This window comes from Phaenicophaeus curvirostris, chromosome 5 (genome assembly GCF_032191515.1).
Source record: "Phaenicophaeus curvirostris isolate KB17595 chromosome 5, BPBGC_Pcur_1.0, whole genome shotgun sequence".
Taxonomy (NCBI): domain Eukaryota; kingdom Metazoa; phylum Chordata; class Aves; order Cuculiformes; family Cuculidae; genus Phaenicophaeus; species Phaenicophaeus curvirostris.
In genome coordinates, this window is record NC_091396.1 from 15652750 (window position 1) to 15672455 (window position 19706).

Genomic DNA, 19706 nt, shown 5'->3' on the forward strand with positions numbered 1-19706 from the left:
AAAGCCAGGTTAGTATGGATTTTATAATCTTGAGGAATTTACTTCGAAGACCTACAGTCACCAAGAGCAAAATGTTATACTTAGTGACTTCCTGCACAGTTTAGTTACACACATGGTCTCACAGAGAACAAAGTGCAGACTGAATCACACACAAATTTTCCACCCATGACTGTAAGAGGAAGTAATTTTTGCCACCAGTACATATATTCAGTGGTATAACTGTGACTACACATAATGATTTTATCTGGACTACTTGCAAGCTACTTAAAATGCTGGTAGAGAGGATGCTTCATACAGTATAGCCATCACCAAAATTATTCCTTATAATTCTAGCACTTCTGGTATTACTGGTTATTCCACTGGCAGCATTTTTATATGCAAAACAACTCACAACTGAGCAACAAAAATGGATGTTAAGAGAGCTACAAGAATATGAGTGAGAACAGAAATTACCTATATATATATATATATGCTCGTTTCCCCACAGAAAATCACTATGTACAGAGTAAAAATATAATCCTTTTCGCACCCAAACTGGCCTGTGTACGTGTAATTACAAGTGTTGAATGTGGGAACAGACATCTGTGTTCTATCTTCATTTGTCATTTTGGTGTCTATTTCCAGGAAAATCAGAAGATAATTTTCAGAATTTAGCCTCTCAAAACAGAAAAAAAAAAATAGATTGAGTTCTCACAGACCAAACTATGCTCTCTCACAGTCCTTCCCAAAAACGTCTTGCTGTATGTCTATAGGGTGATTTCAAATTACTTGAAGTACCTGAAGACTCTGAAGTCTTTACTTTACAGGTCTGATTGCTTAAATTTCTTTCAAATAAAGATACATTTCATGTGGCTATTGATTTTCTACTAATTTAAAGAGCAGCTGGTTTCCACAGGGCAAAGAATTTCTCCAGTATAGCCTTCTTTAAAAAAATGTCCTGCAGAAAAAAAAAACCAAATAAAGTGAAATAGATGCTGTTAGCTGTAGCGCAATTTTTAGTCTTTCTGGCAAGGATAATTTTATATAACTGGATCTCAGATGACTAATTTTGATTTGTATTATAAGTAATAATTGAGGAGACCACAAATACCCACATGCAACATGAAATCTTACATTGGTTATTGTAGAGATCTATGACTGAACTTACAGTAATTACAACAGAGAAACCATACACAGTAAACTGAGTTTGTGACACAAGGATAATTTTGGGACAAACCCATTGTATAGTTACAAATTAATACAGGCAAACTTCAGTGAAAACCAAACATTCATAAATACTTGTTTACAGGCATAGTGTCATATAAAACAAATGGAAACTTGTTCTTTGGACAAGCCTTAACAAGGAAGTAATTTGTAGGTACTTATATACTTAAGAATTCACAAACCCACAGCAGTACTCCCGTAGATAAGAAAAGAATTAGACTAATCCTACTCGTTCCGGCAGAGCCTATTTATATTATAGTCTGGCAGATGACAAACCAATTCTGCAGAGGACCTCTAAGGGACATTATGAAGAAGAAACCAAATACTTATATTTTAATAGGACAGACATGGCAAAAGCCCAAAGAACACTCCAGCATGTCAAGAACAAAGGCAGGTGTGGCATGCAATGCACAGGCAGGCACATGCTGAAAAAATAACACAGCCTCACAATGGACAGTCATGTTAACCCAGGTCTGGCTATTCACCATGAGGGAACACTGCAGTGGCTACAGCTGCAGAAGATACCCTTGTCTGTACACGGGTGCACTGCCTTCAAAAACCTTTCTGTGTGTGTTGGGACTGACTGTTGATGAGGGAATAGTAGGGCTAAATATACAGGACATGAAAACAAAAATGACAGTGACAGTTATTTCCTTGCCTGTTAGTTTACGCACAAGCATTAAACAATTTTACAGCAATCTTCTGCTGGCGTTAGCCAGTAGAACTATACTCATTTACAGCAACTAGTACTGCAGTACTACACATAGAACAAAAGACTGGGTTAACAGTGACTATGAAACTTTCCTCTGCTGTTTTGCTCGCTAGTAAGGATATCTTCAAATCTTTTCCTTCAGTCAAACCAGAAAACGTTGATCTTGCTTTTGAAAATTTGTCTAAAGTAAAGCAAGTTGTATTGACTTGATACTCCTATTACACGTTAAGCCCTGGATATTTCTGTTTCACACCTATGCTGATTATCTTTAAAAGGACTCTGTGAATCAAACCGCCAAGACACCCAATCCACTTAACCCTTTTGAAAGTTTTACATTTAGTTGAATTAGACAAGGATAGTAACTGCAATCTAATGAAAAAAAACCCAGAAAACAGAATTAAACGTCTGCCTGTGATGAAGAACGCTTAGGAGCATTTGTTTTGTTAAATCAGGATCCACGAGACCACAGTAAGTGATCCAAACTGAAGTAAGTAGTTTCTAAACCACCACACCCTCTCAAATAGTCAAACTCTAAACTTAAAGTCTGTGTGTATCACATACAACCAATTCAGAGAATGACAACTTTGGAAAGTCTTGGAACCACTGCTGTAATGTATGATAGCTGCTCACAACTACCAGATTAGCAACCAGGTGATGCAGAAGGTTATGTAGTCCAGAAGAAGTAAACACTTGAAATGTGTATGTAAAACCCCCAAACTGTATAGACTAGTGTCACCAGCCTTTTAATCCCCAGAGATAGAAAACTTTTGTACTTACATTTCATCATCATATTCCTTTGGAGGTGACGCTGCAATGACTAAGTCAATCCAATCCTGAAAAAGAAATGCACAGGCAAACACATGCTGCTAAATACTGGTTTTAGTTATGGTTAGTGGACCACCATGGAAAATCAGACAGAGAATCAAAAAGGCAATCTATTCTGGAAAACAACAGGGAGCAGCAGAAGTACCACTATTAAAGAGTTCTAGAGGATGACCATTTCGAGATTGAACTGTTTGATTTGTATTCTGACATTAAAGAAGAACCTACCGGTCTTACAATAAGCTTTTAAAAATAATTACTCTAAGAATCATCCTGTATTTGGTCATCTTAGCAATTAATACAGTTCTTGCTGAGAAAACACTCACTGTACCTGAAGCACAGTGTTACTTGTACGTTAAGAAATCAAAGATAAGATAAGCTACGATCATAAAATTTCAATCAGTTTGCAAGTCATTTTCCGTATTAAAGAGAGATTCTATAGATAAACGTAAGATAAGCACTCAATGTAATTTGTTTAAATACCAATCTTGACCCGTGGCTAAATGCCATGAACTTTCACAGTAAATTATATGCATGATTTTCATAGATGCTACGTACCAAGATCTGCTGCACTATCATCTCACTTTGGTAGTACCTAGCATACGTGTTACTTTTTATGTTTGCAACCTTATTTGTGTAGAGGTGACAATGTAATTCAAGAAAAGTATACCTCATATGAGTGTTACATGTAAAATGAAGAAGTATTCAAGGTCACTTACCCCACCCATGTTCCAAGCTTTTGCTAGAGTTGCCTGGGCTTCTGCCAGCTTGCTGTCAATTAATATCTTGCCATTTACAGCTAGTATTTCATCCCCTTTCACTATGCCTCCTGGTGAAAAGACCAATATATGCAAGCAACAAAAATTCCATGAGTCTTCTCTGTCCCATATTTACGCAGCACTGAGTACGATGAAAAGTGCCTTCACTAGATGTGAAGGCTTACAATAAAAATTGACATAGACAAGAAAGTTTGCTACAGGCAGAAGCTAAAGAAATTCTCGGGCATGGAAAAGCCACACTAATCTCTTATTGATCATGACCAGCAAGAAATTAGTTCAGCAAAATTTTCTGTAGTAGCAGTTTGCCTGTCTGGGTAATCAATCTATACAGCTTACAAACTGCACTTGACTGTAGGCTGTTACAACTACAAAAATGGCAGCATTACCTAAAGACCTCAAGGTTTAAGGAGCATTTGTTAAGGGTTTGCAAGGCTGTAATTCCTTTGCAAGGGTAATGTAATGTTTAGTTCTTAGAATTGATTTTGACCGGCTAATCTAGAATGAAGCACAATCAGCTCACTGGGACTGGATTTGAAGAGGGGAAAACACAGACAGTAAGTGAACAGCCTTAGCTACGAGACTCCCTCACAACACTGAAGAGTCAAAGAGAAACAGTACTTGAGAGATTAAGTGGCTGAGATGTTTTCACAGGAAGAGTGACTTGAACTTAGATGCAGGCCAGGATAAGGTCAGCAAAGACAACATAAGGAGATAATGTCCTGTCTCTCTACCTGGTCATGGCCGGAGTTCTCAAGGAAACAATGAGAGATACTGGACACCTGCCTGGATGTGTTGGTATGCACACTCTTATGCCCTCCAAAGAGATAAGCTGTTAACCAGAAGACTCTGGCCTTTAGTGGGATTTTGGAAGTGAAGTCAGCTGTTTTACAAAATAAATTACTATTGAAAGTAGCATTAAGAACAAAACAAAGCAGTGTAGTGTAGCCATGGTCAGGTAAAACTGCTTTGCACATGGAAGTACTACAAATGTCATTGCTTGGAAACTGTGAAATAATAGAAAGAATATTCTTCTTTCCTTAATTAACAGAAGGCACCAGAGAATCAAGGTGGTGATGGTCAGGGGATTTTTGTTTGTTTTTCTTTTGTTCATTTGTTTTTAATTTGTTTTGTTGTTTTAGGGTTTTTTTTCTACCACACTGTAAAAAGGAGAGTCCTTATTAAGAGAGCAACTCTACCATTTTCAGGCCACTTTACTGAAAATTCTGTAATGATGAAGATACAGAAGCAGTGACCATTTCTTAAATACTCTTTATAAATTTTACATAATTATTAATTCAAGTAGCATCCTTCAAACCATGATCCTCTCTGAACTACCCTTAGAGCTAAGACAGGACTTGGCTCCCTTGGACATTCTAAGTGTGCCTCACTATTGGGTGTATCTATGAAGTCAGCCAACAACTCTCAGCCAGCGTAAGGAGCCATTTTGCAGTAACACTCAAATTCCCCATTGTTACTCACCATGTTTGTCTGCAGCACCACCTTCATATATGGCAGACACAACTATCTTCCCAACTGGAGAATCAATTCCTCCCTCAACTGCAAGGTCTAGCGATCCTTCCTATTAAAAAAGTTTTAATTCAGAAAAGGTGGTCAATTTTTGCCATCAACAGGACCTTCAACTTTCCTTCTTTCCAGTAAATGGGATTATATATGAAATGCTTATATGAACCCTTTAAATATAAATCAATCAAGTACTATATAATTTACCTTTTTAATTCGTAATAGCCGTACATCTTTTCCCACAATCTGTTCTGGGGTAAACTGAAAAGATAAAATGATTAGTGATTTCCAACTTGGAAATACAAAACAATTAGGCTGATCTATGTAGTCTGAGAGAAAAGGGACCTTTTCCTTCACCACAACAGTGTTTGAGGAAAATCAGAACACGAGATCATCTTTTCCTTTTCAACACAACTAGAAAAGACAAATACACAAGTCCCAGCAAACCAACAAGCAAGAATCTTACTCCCTCCCAGTCCTCAGAATTGAGGATGTGGTTTTTTTCTAATGTATTTCATATGAAGCAGTGAAACAGTCATTTCTCTCCTTACCATTGAATATGGATCAAAGTCTTCCACGTATTTCTGGAAACCCTGAGAATAATAAAATAACTAATTGTAAAAACATGAGGCTCATGCGCACACTTAACACACAAACTCAGCTTTATTTATTAGTGAGAGAACACCTTATTCATTAAGTTATGAAAGAAGACAGTAAATGGAGAAAAGCATAGAAAGACAGCAAACAGCCCAATCCTGACAGTCAGAAGACATTTCAAAACCTTATGGTAGATCAGCAGTTTGAGTTAGTTATTCAATGGAGCAGTTTTGAGGAATAATTTAACTCAGTCAGCTCCACAGTTCCTCTCTACACCTGACAGGACAGAATCAAATCTTGAAAGCATCACAGGCAAGTGTGTTCTGTCACTCTCTTTTGAACAATATTTCTTGAGATAGTCACAATGTTGGGGACTATCTAAGATGAGCAGAAGTGACAGGCTCCAATTTGCCTATCAGCAACACACAGTGTCTCAGTTGTAGGATGCTCTTCCAGCTCCCTTCTCTCCTCCTTTCCATGGAGTTTCAGGGAGATGGCTCCATTCCAAAAATGAACATGGGTCAACAGCCAATTTTGCTTCCATATTGTTCTATGGAAGATTTAAAAGTTTGGGCAGGAAGTGTCCGAAACGAGGAAGATAATATTCCAGTTAGGTATAGCGAGATTTAAGCTTTGAGAGGACGCACATATTCTCAAGCTTTCAAAACCTAGTGAATTACCCCTGTCACACAAACACTGCAGGGAAAAAGCAGGAACTATCTTTTCTGCAAAGATGAGCGTTCCTGAGTAAACAATCACAAATCAATGGTGTTTGGGTGGTGGTTTCTTAAGAAGGATTAGTAGTTACAGCATGAGACTGTGTGGGCACTGCTGGAGATTTATAAAAACAGGGCTTCAGGACTTAACATAAATCTTTACTGAGACACTTAAATGGGGCTTCAAGCTGCAATAACTTGGAAACATGGAAACAACACAGAACTACACATCCTCTACCAACAGAGCAGGTAAGCCATTATCTGACACAGACCACCAGTCCACCATGTCATGAAGCTTGATAAATTCATTATTAACCCTGTTTTCTACTGCACCCATCTGATGACAGTCTATTCCACTCTCAGACTCCTGTACATGTTTTTCCACTTGTAAATCAAATGCGCAGTTTTAAGGTTCCTGTGGTATCTTTAAGGGTTGGCTGTTAATTAACAAAGTTGTAGCAGAAAACACTAACACCCCCTCCTGTTATTATTTCTCTTAGTTCCATAATTTTGACGTGACTACAAATGATCCGCTGGGGTCAGATCTCATCTGTAACACCACTGCCTCTGACAAGTCAGTGAACACTGCTACATAACTCTGTGTTAGCAGATCCTCAAATGCACAACAGTGCTGCCCATTTGGCTAAACACCTGTGTACAGACCATGCAACAGTGGTGTTGATCTTTCTTTTGTGGACTGGCAGTCATTACACAAGGCATACCAAAAGATACAGCATGAACCCTGGCCTCCCTCTAGACTGTCTGTCTCCATATTCTCCTTGAGATCAGAAGACCAACTAAATCAAATCACATCCCTATTTTCTATTTTTTCTAAGACAAAAAAAAACATTTGCAAGGGGGGAAGCATAACTGTTTCCCTAGGCTCCAGAGAGCTACATCTTCAGAATCTTCAGGGCACAACTGCAGAACTTCTGTTAACTGCCACAAGTGGTTTGGCTTCATTTTGGGTTTTTCTTTCCTGTTTTACGGGTTTGTTTTTTTTTTAGGGAATGTGTATTAGACATGCGTGGAAGACCTTGTTATTTAGAATTTACACTAGCAGGGGTTGCATTACATATATTAACTGCTAACTTTGAGGAACTAAGTATACTGGAATTCAGTCACAGCCCTCAGGGAGGGTAGAATTTCATTCTGAGTGAGAAAACCCAATCATTCATTCATTTATAAAGTGTATAAACATTATGAATATTTTGCTGAAACCATACAAGAAACACTTTGCAAAGATAGCTACCTAAACAACTAGTAGTCTGAACGGCTGAATGTGTATTGACCTTTGGAATCATGGCTGAAGTAGACATCTAAGGTGTTAGAGCAAGCAACTTAGAGGAAAGAACTCCAATCTCAATCAAGTCATCAATTCATTATGTAATCTAAAGGAAGTCATCGAACTCTTATTGTGCCAGGTTGCCCTCATGAAAAACACGTCACCCTCGAAGAAAGTTTTCCTAGGAAAATGACTTTTAAACAGGAAAAATCCCAAAACTCAACTCCATGACAAAAAAATCTGCAAGCAAAGAAATTATATGATCTGGATCCAATAATTTTCAAATACAGGTATGATACAATAAAGGCAGCTGCTGAACTGCAATATATCTTCCCCCAAGAGGGCATCACAAATCCAGAGAGCATAGAGCCCGCTCCATATCCAAGTGGGGATTAATGAGCCAAGCAACACCAAGAGGAAATCAGAGTGCTGAACCCACACCCTCCCACTACTTAGGTCATCTCAGATAGAAGAGTTGAAACCATTCTAATCCTTTCTTGACTTACTACAGCATCCATAGGACAAAATGTAAGTATTATCTGGAACATTACAATGTTTGATTAAACTGAAACAACTATCTATCTGGACTTCTAGATGAAAGGTAAAGTTAGTACTTTAAAAAAAAAAAAAGGAAAAAAAAACCCCAAACACTTCAGCCAGTGGTACTGTTCACTAAACTTTCTAGCATCGATAGTTAATAGTAACTGAATCCTGGCTGAAAGAGAAGATTTGAAAGAGAAACTCATGACTAGATATAATGAAACACATTTGCTGAGAACACACTAATATTAAATGGTAGTTGAACAATCTCAAAGCTTGATTTATCTCAGTCAAATCTAGTCTTCCCTTCTAGATCTAGACTGAAACTTACCAAAAGAGGAAAAAATTCATTATTAATCTTAATGTTTTGCTCTTCAAAAGCTCACACTGAGAGCTCACAATTGTGCTCCAACATTCTCATATAATATGGCAATAAATCTAACTTAGTTTGCACTAATAAAGGTATTTTGCATGGAAACTGGCACATTTGACAGCAGCACCACCTATCGAACTATTAGTCAACCAAACAGGAAGAGATGAAAACTTCATCATTATGATAGAGGAAAGCAAGAAAAGTAGTAATACAGCAGAGAAATCCTGCATGATATGGAAAGGCTATATGAAGTACTTTCCACCACCAATTACTCGTATTTCCCTTCAGTAACTGTTATAACAGCACTACTTGTTAAACTCAGAAATTATTTCAATACTGAAAGCATTGCAACTGGAAACTAAAAGAAACCAGAAAACCTTAGGGATTACAAAAATAGTAATTTGCTAGTATGAGATAATTTTCACTGCTTAACTATCTTGAAGACTGCACTAACCACAGAAGTAGATGGTTCAATCTGAAGGATTTACTAACCTCTTAGCCTTCATCTGCTTAGACCAGCAGAAGCCACAGACACACATTGAAAGTTTACAAAGACTATCAGTTTTCATGCACTAGGGCTGTCTTGTATTCTCTGTTTTAAAAACTGAGCAACAGGATTAGAAAGGAAAGTTTCAAATCTATGATCACCCAAAACAAGAAGTACCACACAAAACACGGAAAATGGTATTTTACTTGTTTTTTGTTAGATCTAAATGATGAATTGTAAACCACCATCCTTTTAAACATCTCTTGTGGCTGCAAAAGAAAGAAAATTGCTAAACCAGATACTAACTTTCTGCTATAAATACTATTACCGACTCACAAATAATTTCATTATTTTTTTTTTCTTTTCTAAGGACTGAATCACAGTTGCACTTGTTACTGTTTGCTCCTTATACCATTTCAAAAAGAGAGAGAACACATGGTAAAATAGTACCTGAATACACAGAGAATTCTAGATAAACTACATAAATTATGCATATTTCCATACCACAAGATTTCTAAAAACCATTTTCCATTACTCTTTTTATCCCTAGCTTGTGAAGTGCTCTCCGTGATTTTTAAAAAAAATAATTGAAAAAAACAGACAAAACACTAGAAAAATAATTTCCAAAATATTGAAAAGTGATAATAAATACATGTTCTACATTTATGATTTTGCTCTCCTACCAGCGATTTCATATACTGAAAGTTGAATTCCATTATTACTTAACTCATTAACTTGATAAGCTGAAAGAAAAGATACGTGTATTTGGGCTCAACCTGAAACAAGTAAGTACCTAAATACCAATTATTAGTATAGTTTCGTTCTACTTCAAGTTACTTAAATTCAGGAGGATTTTTTCTTTCTTTCTTTTGAGTGGTCTTGCTTTAATTTGGATATCTGCAATATTGATTAATACCTGCTGGATTTTATTTTTATTGTTTCGGGCTGTTGTTTGGAATCCCTTAAAATACAGAACCTCTTATTATCTTACAAAACATTTCAAAAATAAAACGCGCTACCTCCCCCCTCAAATTACACAAAACACTCCTCACCACCTCTCCAAACTCCATGCATCAAATCGGGTAACATATTTTGCATCTTCTGAAATAAGAACAACTTTCTACAGGCTAAACTACAGTATTTATATTTCCAAACTCAATTAACTTTCAAATAAAAGACTATATGTATTTCTTACTACTGATTCTATCAGTGTCCTACAGCCATACCATTGCTTGGAAAAACACCTATATTCCTGGGTTCATGAAAGATTTGTGGTCTGCATTTAATTAATACAAAGACTGAAATTTTGTCTTCGAGGACTTCTGGGCAAGTTTGGCAAGATTTTCCACAAAACTCTTCACTCCCTCTCTCGCCACTTACAGCAAAAAAAAAAAAAAAAAAATTCCTTTCCAACACAGATGGTTTTGGTATAGCTATGGCCAATAGTAACCGAAATTTCCAATAATTGCACGTCCTACCACATAGTATCTAGGCACCTGTCTCAGGTCCCTTGACTGCAGTCCTGCAGAATCTGGCTTCAAATCTTGCAAATTATAGGAAAGCTTAAACCTTCATTCTTCCTTTCAGAAATGCTGCTTCCAGCCACAAAGGAGTGAGGGAGGAAACAACTTTAGTAGCAGAAAGCGCATCAAAGCCTCCTAACTCACACAACAGGATGTTTGTGTTAGTTGGAAGAACAGAGACTAATGCTCATGTTGGTTTTGCTTCTCTGAAACCCCCACCACTAAATCATAACAATCCTCTCCTCTTCTCTGAGCCAAAATTTAATTAGCTTTTCCATGAGTGTATTCATTCTAGTGCAGCAGACACAAACAGTTCACACTGATTTTGACCCAGAGCATCACACAGCATTCAGCCCACAGTCAAGGTTTAATCCTCATCCGTCATTTCCCTATTTGTAAGTAAGAGCAATTTCATTTTTATGAACTGTTAGAAGCCCTGGGAATTCTGACCTGAAGTCATTTAACATGATGATATAAATCACAACAGAGACTTCGCAGTTCCTATCTGGCCCAACGGCCTTCCATGTAACAGGAATGTTTTACTTATGCTTGCACATTTATTTCATTCTTATGTTCACGCTTTTCATCTTCTTTACTAGGGAATCACTTCAGTATAGACTTACTTGATTAGCCATTTGAATCAAGTAAATACATCACGATCAGGTGCTACAGTTTGGTACTCATGACAGCTAAATTCAGATTAAAAAGTAGAAGAAATTTTGTGTATTAAGACATAAAGGGGTGTGAAATCTGTCAAGACAAGAAATAGGGTAGCAAAATATACTTTGCCTTTAGTAATACTTCTCTTCCCTAAGTAAAGCTGAACGTTTCCTGTATCTGAACCATTGACTCAAATACGACACACAACCCACCAATCCCCACAGCCCCACAAACAAACAAAACACATTCCTTCTGCATGAAAACAAAACATAATTCTTATACATTTCTGGAAACACCCAGGTACCTCCTTGTCTGTTTTGTCATACTCTGGCCTTTTCATTTTTTAACTAATAGAAGTAGCTTCCCTCTTTAATTTGATATCCACGCAAGTCTCACTGGACATAGTACTGTGACTTCATTGCAGCAAGGATGAATAGGCTTTACTGCATTAAATCATAAAAAGAAGTAATCAGCAACAAGTCTAAACAAACAAACTGATGTTTCCTTCCAAGTCCCATCAGAATACTGGTCCCATTGAAATCGTCATCTTCCAACTAATATAAGGCAGACTAGGAATGAAGATGATTGACATCTGAAATATTTTAGCAGACTTGGATTTGGAAAACGCGCATGCATAACAAATCATAAGAAATTTCCTTATAGAGGTGGATCTTATTGGCAATTTTTCAAACTAACTGTAATCAGTCAGTAACAAAAAAAAAAAAATAACAAGCAACATTTTTTATATGCACCAAGACCATCTGATTACACATTAAGGGTATTACCAACTTTGCAAACTAGTTTATATTCGCACATCATGCTTTGTTTTCAAGAGCTAGATCATCTTGACTGCAGATTACGATCTTACTCTGTTCATTCCTCCCCTAAGGAATTTCATAATGCTTAGAGAGGCTGAATTACTGAATGCAATCAAAATGAAACCTCTAATGCATGCAACTGAAGGAAACATCTACACCGGAAGGACTTGAATTTATTTTTAGCTTGTGTACCTGTCTTTGCTTGAGCAACTTGTAAAAACTGCTTTCATTTATCATTTCAATCCATTTATAATACTTCAAGATTACCATATCTGTGGGAAAACTAGGTACTAGGTATCACTTCAATTTGCTCAAACTGTAACTGGGAAATAGAGGAAGAGTATTTAACTTATTAAAGCTGAAAATGACAAAAAAAAAATCCATCACATTAATGAAAGACAGCTAGGATATGCTCATCATTTCTTGTCAGATATAGCACAAGCTAGTAGTTAAATGAATTAAATGTCAATGTGATGTTTTTTCCATCACTTGGAAATCTCACATGTTGCAATACACTACCTCATCCATGGCCACGTACATGCACATAACAGACAAAACTCCAATTCTAACATCATATGTCATGACGACCTCAAGAATAATTACTAATAATTGGTCCATCAGCTATTTCAGATAAATTTTCAGGGCTGTCACTTGGGAGCCATCACTTGTTACAGCAGTATTTCTCTTTTTTTCAGTAAGCCTTGGCTCATTTTCTCTCTTATACCACAATTCCAGAAAATAATACATGGTTGATCCTAAAATACTTAGCCTAAGAGTTTTTTCTTCATTGATATTTGAAGCAGAAATGAAAAATAAATAAGAAAAAGAATCCGACCATCAGCCAACTTTGCAGTAACACTACATGACCAGGATATTGGAGCCTAAGCTATAACAATTAAAGTTTTTTTCTCTGCAAATGAAATGATAAGGTACATACCTACATTTCAAGTATGTTCATGACTATTTACAAAGGAAAAACACAGTGTAATTAGTTTTTACTTTTTCCTTCCTAACAAATTAATTCAGAATTTATAAAACTACAAACCAGCATGTGAATAAATTAAAAATAATATCGACAGAGTCTAAGGCCCTACACTGCTCTGGAATTATGCACTCCAGTACAAGAACTGCCACTAAAAGTGAGGCATAATAATGACTGCATGCATCTAAAAATCAAAAAATATTTTTGTACTTACCATTAGTGACTGCTTGAAAATCTACATGTATTTTAGTTAGCAGAAAATGAGACAATCATTGATTCTGTGAGGACAAGTCAACAACAAATCTCACAGCACTCAGAAAAGGAACATTAAAAGGCTTACCAGGGCCTCTGATTTGATTGTTGGCCTGACCATAAAGTTTGGGTCAGGATGCAGCATGACTGGCTTAGAGACTATTGGTACCCCTGGATGTCGCTGGGTAGGTGGACTTGGAGCAAGTTGCTATGGGGTTAATTTAAGAAAAGTAAAATTCACAATGTAAAGCATGCAAATGCATAATTTCACCAAGATGCCTCAATTCAAATAGTTTGTGGTGATGAATTTAATCACACTAATACAACAAAAGGCTTACATAATTATTTTAACTACGACCTAAAAAGTCAACATGCTAAAACACCATTTCTCTTGCATCAACATAGTTGCTTTTTTCCCTAAACTTTGACTTTACAAGAAAGAGTATGGAAAAATCTCATCCCTGCTTTTGGTATTTGTCCCATAAAGGCAAAGAACTGAATGAGAAACTACAGGGAAAAGAAAAGCTACAGTTGAGTGTAAGAACATAGTGAACCCAAAATGACATTTAAACTAATCTATAGCTAAACAGGTCTTACAAGATTAAATTCAAAACGATTGCAGTGATCAGCTTTGCATAGAGAATTTCAAGTTAACTTATCTTGACTTAAGAGCAAGGGTTAGTTATGCTCATTACCTACCCTTGACTCCACAAAGTACAGATACCCAGAGGCATCTGAGACCTAGTCATCCAGCACGTACTAACCCAACTGAACACTTCTTACTCAGTCAGAACTCCCACTGACGTCAAGCATAGTTTTATTAAAGAAAAGAGTTCAAAACCGAGCCCTATGGGTTTAGTTCCTGACTTAACCCCAGCAAGTCTCAGCACACTCTGGTCAATGTTTCTCATAGGAAACGTGATATAATCCAGATATCATTCATCTAGTACAAGCTGTATCCTCTGAAAGTATTTGAATTGATTCCAGCAAATTGGTTAGGTCATTTTTTTTTGTGGGATTTTTGTTTGTGGTTTTTTTCCTTTTTTAAACAATTTAAGATAAAGTTTTGGAACCAGATCTTTGAAAGTCCCTGTGGATATCCCTCAACTAATAATGATCCACATCACAAAGCATATTGTATTGTTAAGTTTTCTGATCTTAAAAGAACTGGCAGGTTCAGAGATACCAACTTGTTAAAGCTGCACTGGAACTAGATGATTTCTCCTGTAATTGCACAATTTAGAAAGGGAAAATCTGACATCTGGCAATCCTGAATCAAAATCAGTGGAAAGAGTTATCAAACAAGTATTGGTTCTTCTGAGAAGAAAGCTTGCTTCGTAGCTCCCATTGTGTTTAAAACATGGTTTGGTCCCAGCTCCTTTTGTCTATCCTGACAGAAGAACAAAGTATATGCTCCACGACATACAGACCACACAAACACATACTGTATGTTGCTGAAGTGTTGAAATATGAAGACCAATGGGAGCGAGTTCGACTATCTGCTACTAGGTGTTTTGTAACACAGCAATGGATCCACGCACAAATACAACTGCTGAATTTTAAATGAACTAGCCACACAGAGTCAAAACCCTGATATTTCCTTGACATTAGTGTTACATGGGAAATTCATAAAACTACAGTCATTAATAGTATGTGACATACCAGCGCATTGCTTGACGCAGAAGATACTTTGCCGACGTGGGAGGTGTTTCTTACAACCTAAACAGCAACAGACTTAGTATTGGGTTCATATAAAGTATAGAGCTAATAATAATTCTGAGAAACAGATCAGTTTCTACCAGATATTTTGATAGTTATTTGTCAAGAATGTATTTGACAGGATTTCATTTCTTTTGCCAGGTACTTGTTTAAGCTGAATTTAAAATTAAATGACCTGGGGAAAAAAACCAACTTAGCAACATAGAGAAGATTTACCAGTTTGATTAATAATAGAGAAATAAACTTATGGGGAAAATCCAGTTGTCTTAGTTTTCAGCTTTAGCAGGCATTAAAACAAAATCTTTACTCAAATAAATTCATTGCTTCTGCGTTTCTGTGGCTTTAAAAAAAATGTTTTAAGAAGCAGCAAGGATTAAATGTCCAGCTTCTAATTTTTCTTCCATTTCCAAAACCACATCAGGAACACTGAGTTATCTACTTATAAACAAAGCAGCTTTGTCTCAGTATTAATGCTTTACTAAGAGCTCAGTTCTTTCCTCATATACACTAACTACGTTGAGGGAGAAATGACTTATTTTTGAAGGTTGGGATATTTTTTTGCTGTTGTTGCCTGACGTATTTTTCTTTATGCATTAACCTCTTACCTCTAACACATCTAGCAGTGAAAAACTGCCAGAAATATAAACGGGAATATATGAGTTTGGGGTCAGATCCACTATGGCAGTTCCTTTATTACTTCTTCTATGTGAATATTTTTTATTAGCGTAAGGAGAAAGTATTTCTCCTCTGAATGCTAGTATTTTCTACATTTGTGTAATTTCACATAACTTTTATTTTGCAAATAATTTGTTAAACACGATATTTGTAAGAACATCTGACACCCCCGTTTCAGTGGATCTAGCACATTCTTGCCATTTCAAACACCTAAACCACTTAGACTGTGCACTATCAGAAGCCAGCTTAAGCTTATATGCAGAAATTAATAGTTCACACTAAGACAATTATTCACGTAAAAATAAATTGCTAATTTCCCCTGAGAAGTGATCAATTTGCATAGCTTTCCCCACCCCAACAAGAATCATGCAAACACAAAGCCTAGTATTTCCAAGTAAACATGCAAAAAAAAATAAAAATAGCAACACAGTCAGTCAAACCATGCAGATGCAAAAAACTATGTAGGAAAGAAGTGACCGTATGGGATCATCTTCTGCTGTTTGAAACAAATAAGAATCTTTTGCCACAAAACTGAACACATTAATTCCACTACGGTGATTAGAGTAAAGGAAATTAGATGAAAAAGCTGCCATTTCTCTCCTCAAGAAAGATCTGGCATGGTATTTCTTATATTTGATACACTTTTGGACTGAGAATGTAATGAGAAACTCCTGCGTGCAAAAAAGTCAAACCTGATTACCAGCTCCTATTCATTTAGAAGTATTTTACTAGTAATTCAGAGCGTTGATGGTTGAGGCCTATTTTTAAGATAATTTTCTTTGTTCTGCCTTCTCACCTAACAAACCAATTTGATGACATTTAAAAAAATTTCACAAGTCATTTTCACAACATAGATACTTTTCTCAAATTTAACTATGAGTTAAAATCTGCTGCCTGCCTTTTTTTTTTTTTTAATAAAAAAGTCTTTAAAAAGGCAATTTGGACTTGAGTGTTTAACTAATACATTCTGCCCAAGATACCTGCATGTGTAGGGTTACAACGTGCATAGGAAGGGGTGAGCAAAATCCTCGACTTAAATTCTAAAAAAAAAATTAAAATAAAAATACTTCTGGATGCATTCACTACTACAAAACAATGAAATAATCTCATCCCTTCTTTTACTACTACATATGGCAGATACATAGACCCAGCAGATAAAGTCAGTGATGGACAAAAGGAGGGAGTCCAGGCAGGGGAAATGGTAGAGATACATGCATCCCAACAGGTCATGAAGTCACCTGGGAAGCTGGTGTTACTGCCAGCGCTGGACCTCTTGGAACATTTGATTTAGGAAGAGGATGGACTGATGATGCTGGAGTAACAGTGGGAGGGGGTGGTGGTGGAGGTGGTGTCACACGTTGTTTAGGCTTGTCAACTTCATCTAAGTTGATATCATCAAGATCTGTGGTATGAAGCTGCAGACCACCAGCAAAACGCCGCATTGATGTAACAGAAGGAGAAGCAGAAGGACGTCCACTTGTCAACTACGTGCAACACAACAGAAACCTACCTTAACAGTTTATCTGCCTGCAACAGCTCTGAAGAAATTAATGGCAAACTATAACATCACTCAACCTAACTGCTCCTGCACAGAATATGATGTCTGACAAAAAACCCCCAAACAAACAAAAACACAAACCAAAAGAGATTAACCCTACAGCTTAGGATCCAAGAGTGAGAGGGGAGAGACGAAGACATGGTTATAGAAAGCATTTTAATCTGTCACAACAAGACAAGGCTCAACTGGACCACTTCACTCAGTATGAGTGGATGCCTGTTCATATAGAGATGCTTTCTTTCCCTCCATCAGAAAATGCCAGCGTGCAGCAGCCCATAACACTTTGTCTGTGGAACAGTTTTTAGCTAATACCACCACCACTGTGCTTAAGCACCCACCGTATTTGCCAGACCTGGCTCCCTCATCCCAAAGATCACATCAATGTTCAAAGGAACCCATTTTTTTGCCAGTTAAAGTGAAAGCAAAAACAATGGAGATCCTCAACAGCCTTTCAGAAACCGATCTCTGTAACTGCTTTGAACACTGGCAGCATCATAGCAGTTGTCTCTCAACTCAGATGGGAACTATTTTGAAGGTAAGTGTAGTTAATTTTCCTAATTTGTTAAAGATAGTTACAGGCACAGCCTTATTTTTTTGGTGTTGGACCTCATATGCATGCACTTCTTCTCTGAAAGTCTTTTAAAAAGCACTCCTTGGGACTTCAGTTTAAAAAGAAAACTGGAGTGCTGTGGCAGCAGCCTTGGCTCTTGGGGCAGGGGGGCATGACACAAACCTCCTCCCCCAAACGCAACTGCTTGGAGTCTTCAGAAGGTAAAAATAACAAGACAAATAACACAACTCTTGCCTCTGTAGCTCTTATTAAGAGAAAACACAAATTGCTTCTTGCAAAGGTGATTATATTAAAGCAAAGTAATTGAAAATGAGGCCTGAAATTCCATGCCATTAAATAAGGGCAAGAGAGTAAAGTCTGATGAAAATACAACCACATGCTAACAGAAGAGGGGGAAGTAAGCTTAAGCAGCTATCAAACCAAAAACTTTAGGCTACTATGAAATTGCATGGTCTTCAGGACTTTCTAATTTCTGTTAATGAACACCGGATGCATTGTGGGTATTAAAAATAGGTATTTCCTCAGCAGAGTTCAAGATATCTTGACTGCTCTTGTACCAAAGTAGCAGTTCAAGCCTGTAGTACCCAACTACTGTACAGCTGTATTATCCCTCAGAAACACTCTGGTTTGTGTTTTACATGAGTTTAACTGCTTGGGTAGTTTTGTAGAAAAATTGTAATAGAATATTTATATAATATGTAATAAAAGAACCAAAGGAGCAAAAAGGACACCGACTGGTTGTCTTAAATCAAGGGAGAGCTCTGGAAATACAATTATTTTCATCTGTAACGTTCCCTCTTATTTTACAAAGCAAAGGGGGACAAAGATCTAGCAGAAAACTGGGCAAATATAGGCAGTGAAAGAAAACTCAGCATTATCATTCTGCTGCACTGAGGAGCCACATGGATTTGAGCCCAAGGCCAGAAAGAACAGAACACTAGCTGCTCCACATTGACCTGAAGGGAATTCATGCGAGAGTGTTCCCCAAGGGTCTCCTTTGTGGTTGCAATTTCTTGGGAATCCCAGGGGAATTTAGCAGATTGTAGTGTTCCTCTTGAAAGCAGCTGTGCTTGGAAGACAGCCAGAGCAGCAGGATGGTGGGAAAGTCTCACTCCACATCTAGAACCATCAAGCTCTAAGGCACAATCACTATCTTAAATTCCCTTCATTTAAGGTAACTATTTAAAACACAAAACCAACCTCAATTCTTTGGGAGTTTCTTATCTTTTTGCCATTTTCTTAACCCGTACCATCCCATGCAATACAAAGAAGCATCCAAGAGCTCAATGATATTCTTATTTTCGTAGGATACTAAAAAATATGGCTGGGCATTCTAGTCTCAGCTTTATTATTGGTAGCATGTCCCACCTAGACCAAACAGCTCACAAGCCAATAAAACTGTTAATTTGATGGTGTTGGTATAACTAAAGAGGGCAAAATAAAACCAGTTCATTAAAATGGAAAAGAATTCTCTGTAAAATATAGGAGTAGCAAAAGCTATAAATCGTAATTCAATTACTGACACTTTTTTCTCCCTTTTAGAATGAAGGCTGAAAGGGAAAGACCAAGACATTTCTCTTTGGTAAAAAGCTGTTGCTTTTAGGAGACAACTAGTGAATTATTATTTTGATATCATTCAACATACGGAGATGTCAGAATTTTACCTCAGGAGACTCATTCTCCACAGAGGAAATCTGTTCTAACCGTGTCTGACAAAGTCTTTCCACCCAGTGCTGCACCTTTTCAGATTCTTCCAGGTCTTCTCGTTCTGTCTCAGATACCTTAACCGTAACATCAGTGCATGAAAAAAGGTTATAGGTACAGTTACAGTACAAATATCTTTCAAAAATATGAAATGCCATTAAAATTAGTTTTAAACCTAATAATGCTTTTGGGAATCATTTCCTATTTTG

At 37.0% G+C, this 19706-nt stretch overlaps 1 protein-coding gene across 5 annotated transcripts in view; it reads right to left on the reverse strand.

The window, feature by feature from the left end:
* The window catches only part of USH1C (USH1 protein network component harmonin), a 49618-nt gene that overhangs the window by 418 nt on the left and 29494 nt on the right, over positions 1–19706 (reverse strand). For 2 of the 5 annotated variants that reach the window (XM_069857683.1, XM_069857681.1), the window contains exons 16-22: positions 5589–5630; positions 5245–5298; positions 4996–5095; positions 3457–3566; positions 2693–2748; positions 1689–1809; positions 62–937 (exon numbers count right to left, since the gene is read on the reverse strand). In XM_069857683.1, coding sequence (XP_069713784.1) covers positions 1710–1809; positions 2693–2748; positions 3457–3566; positions 4996–5095; positions 5245–5298; positions 5589–5630 — 462 coding nt within the window. In that variant the 3' untranslated portion in view covers positions 62–937; positions 1689–1709. Of the gene's footprint in view, positions 1–7; positions 938–1688; positions 1810–2692; positions 2749–3456; positions 3567–4995; positions 5096–5244; positions 5299–5588; positions 5631–13358; positions 13479–14932; positions 14990–16902; positions 17149–19457; positions 19575–19706 lie in introns of those variants that run through there. The other 3 variants (XM_069857686.1, XM_069857682.1, XM_069857685.1) reach the window with 3 other exon arrangements.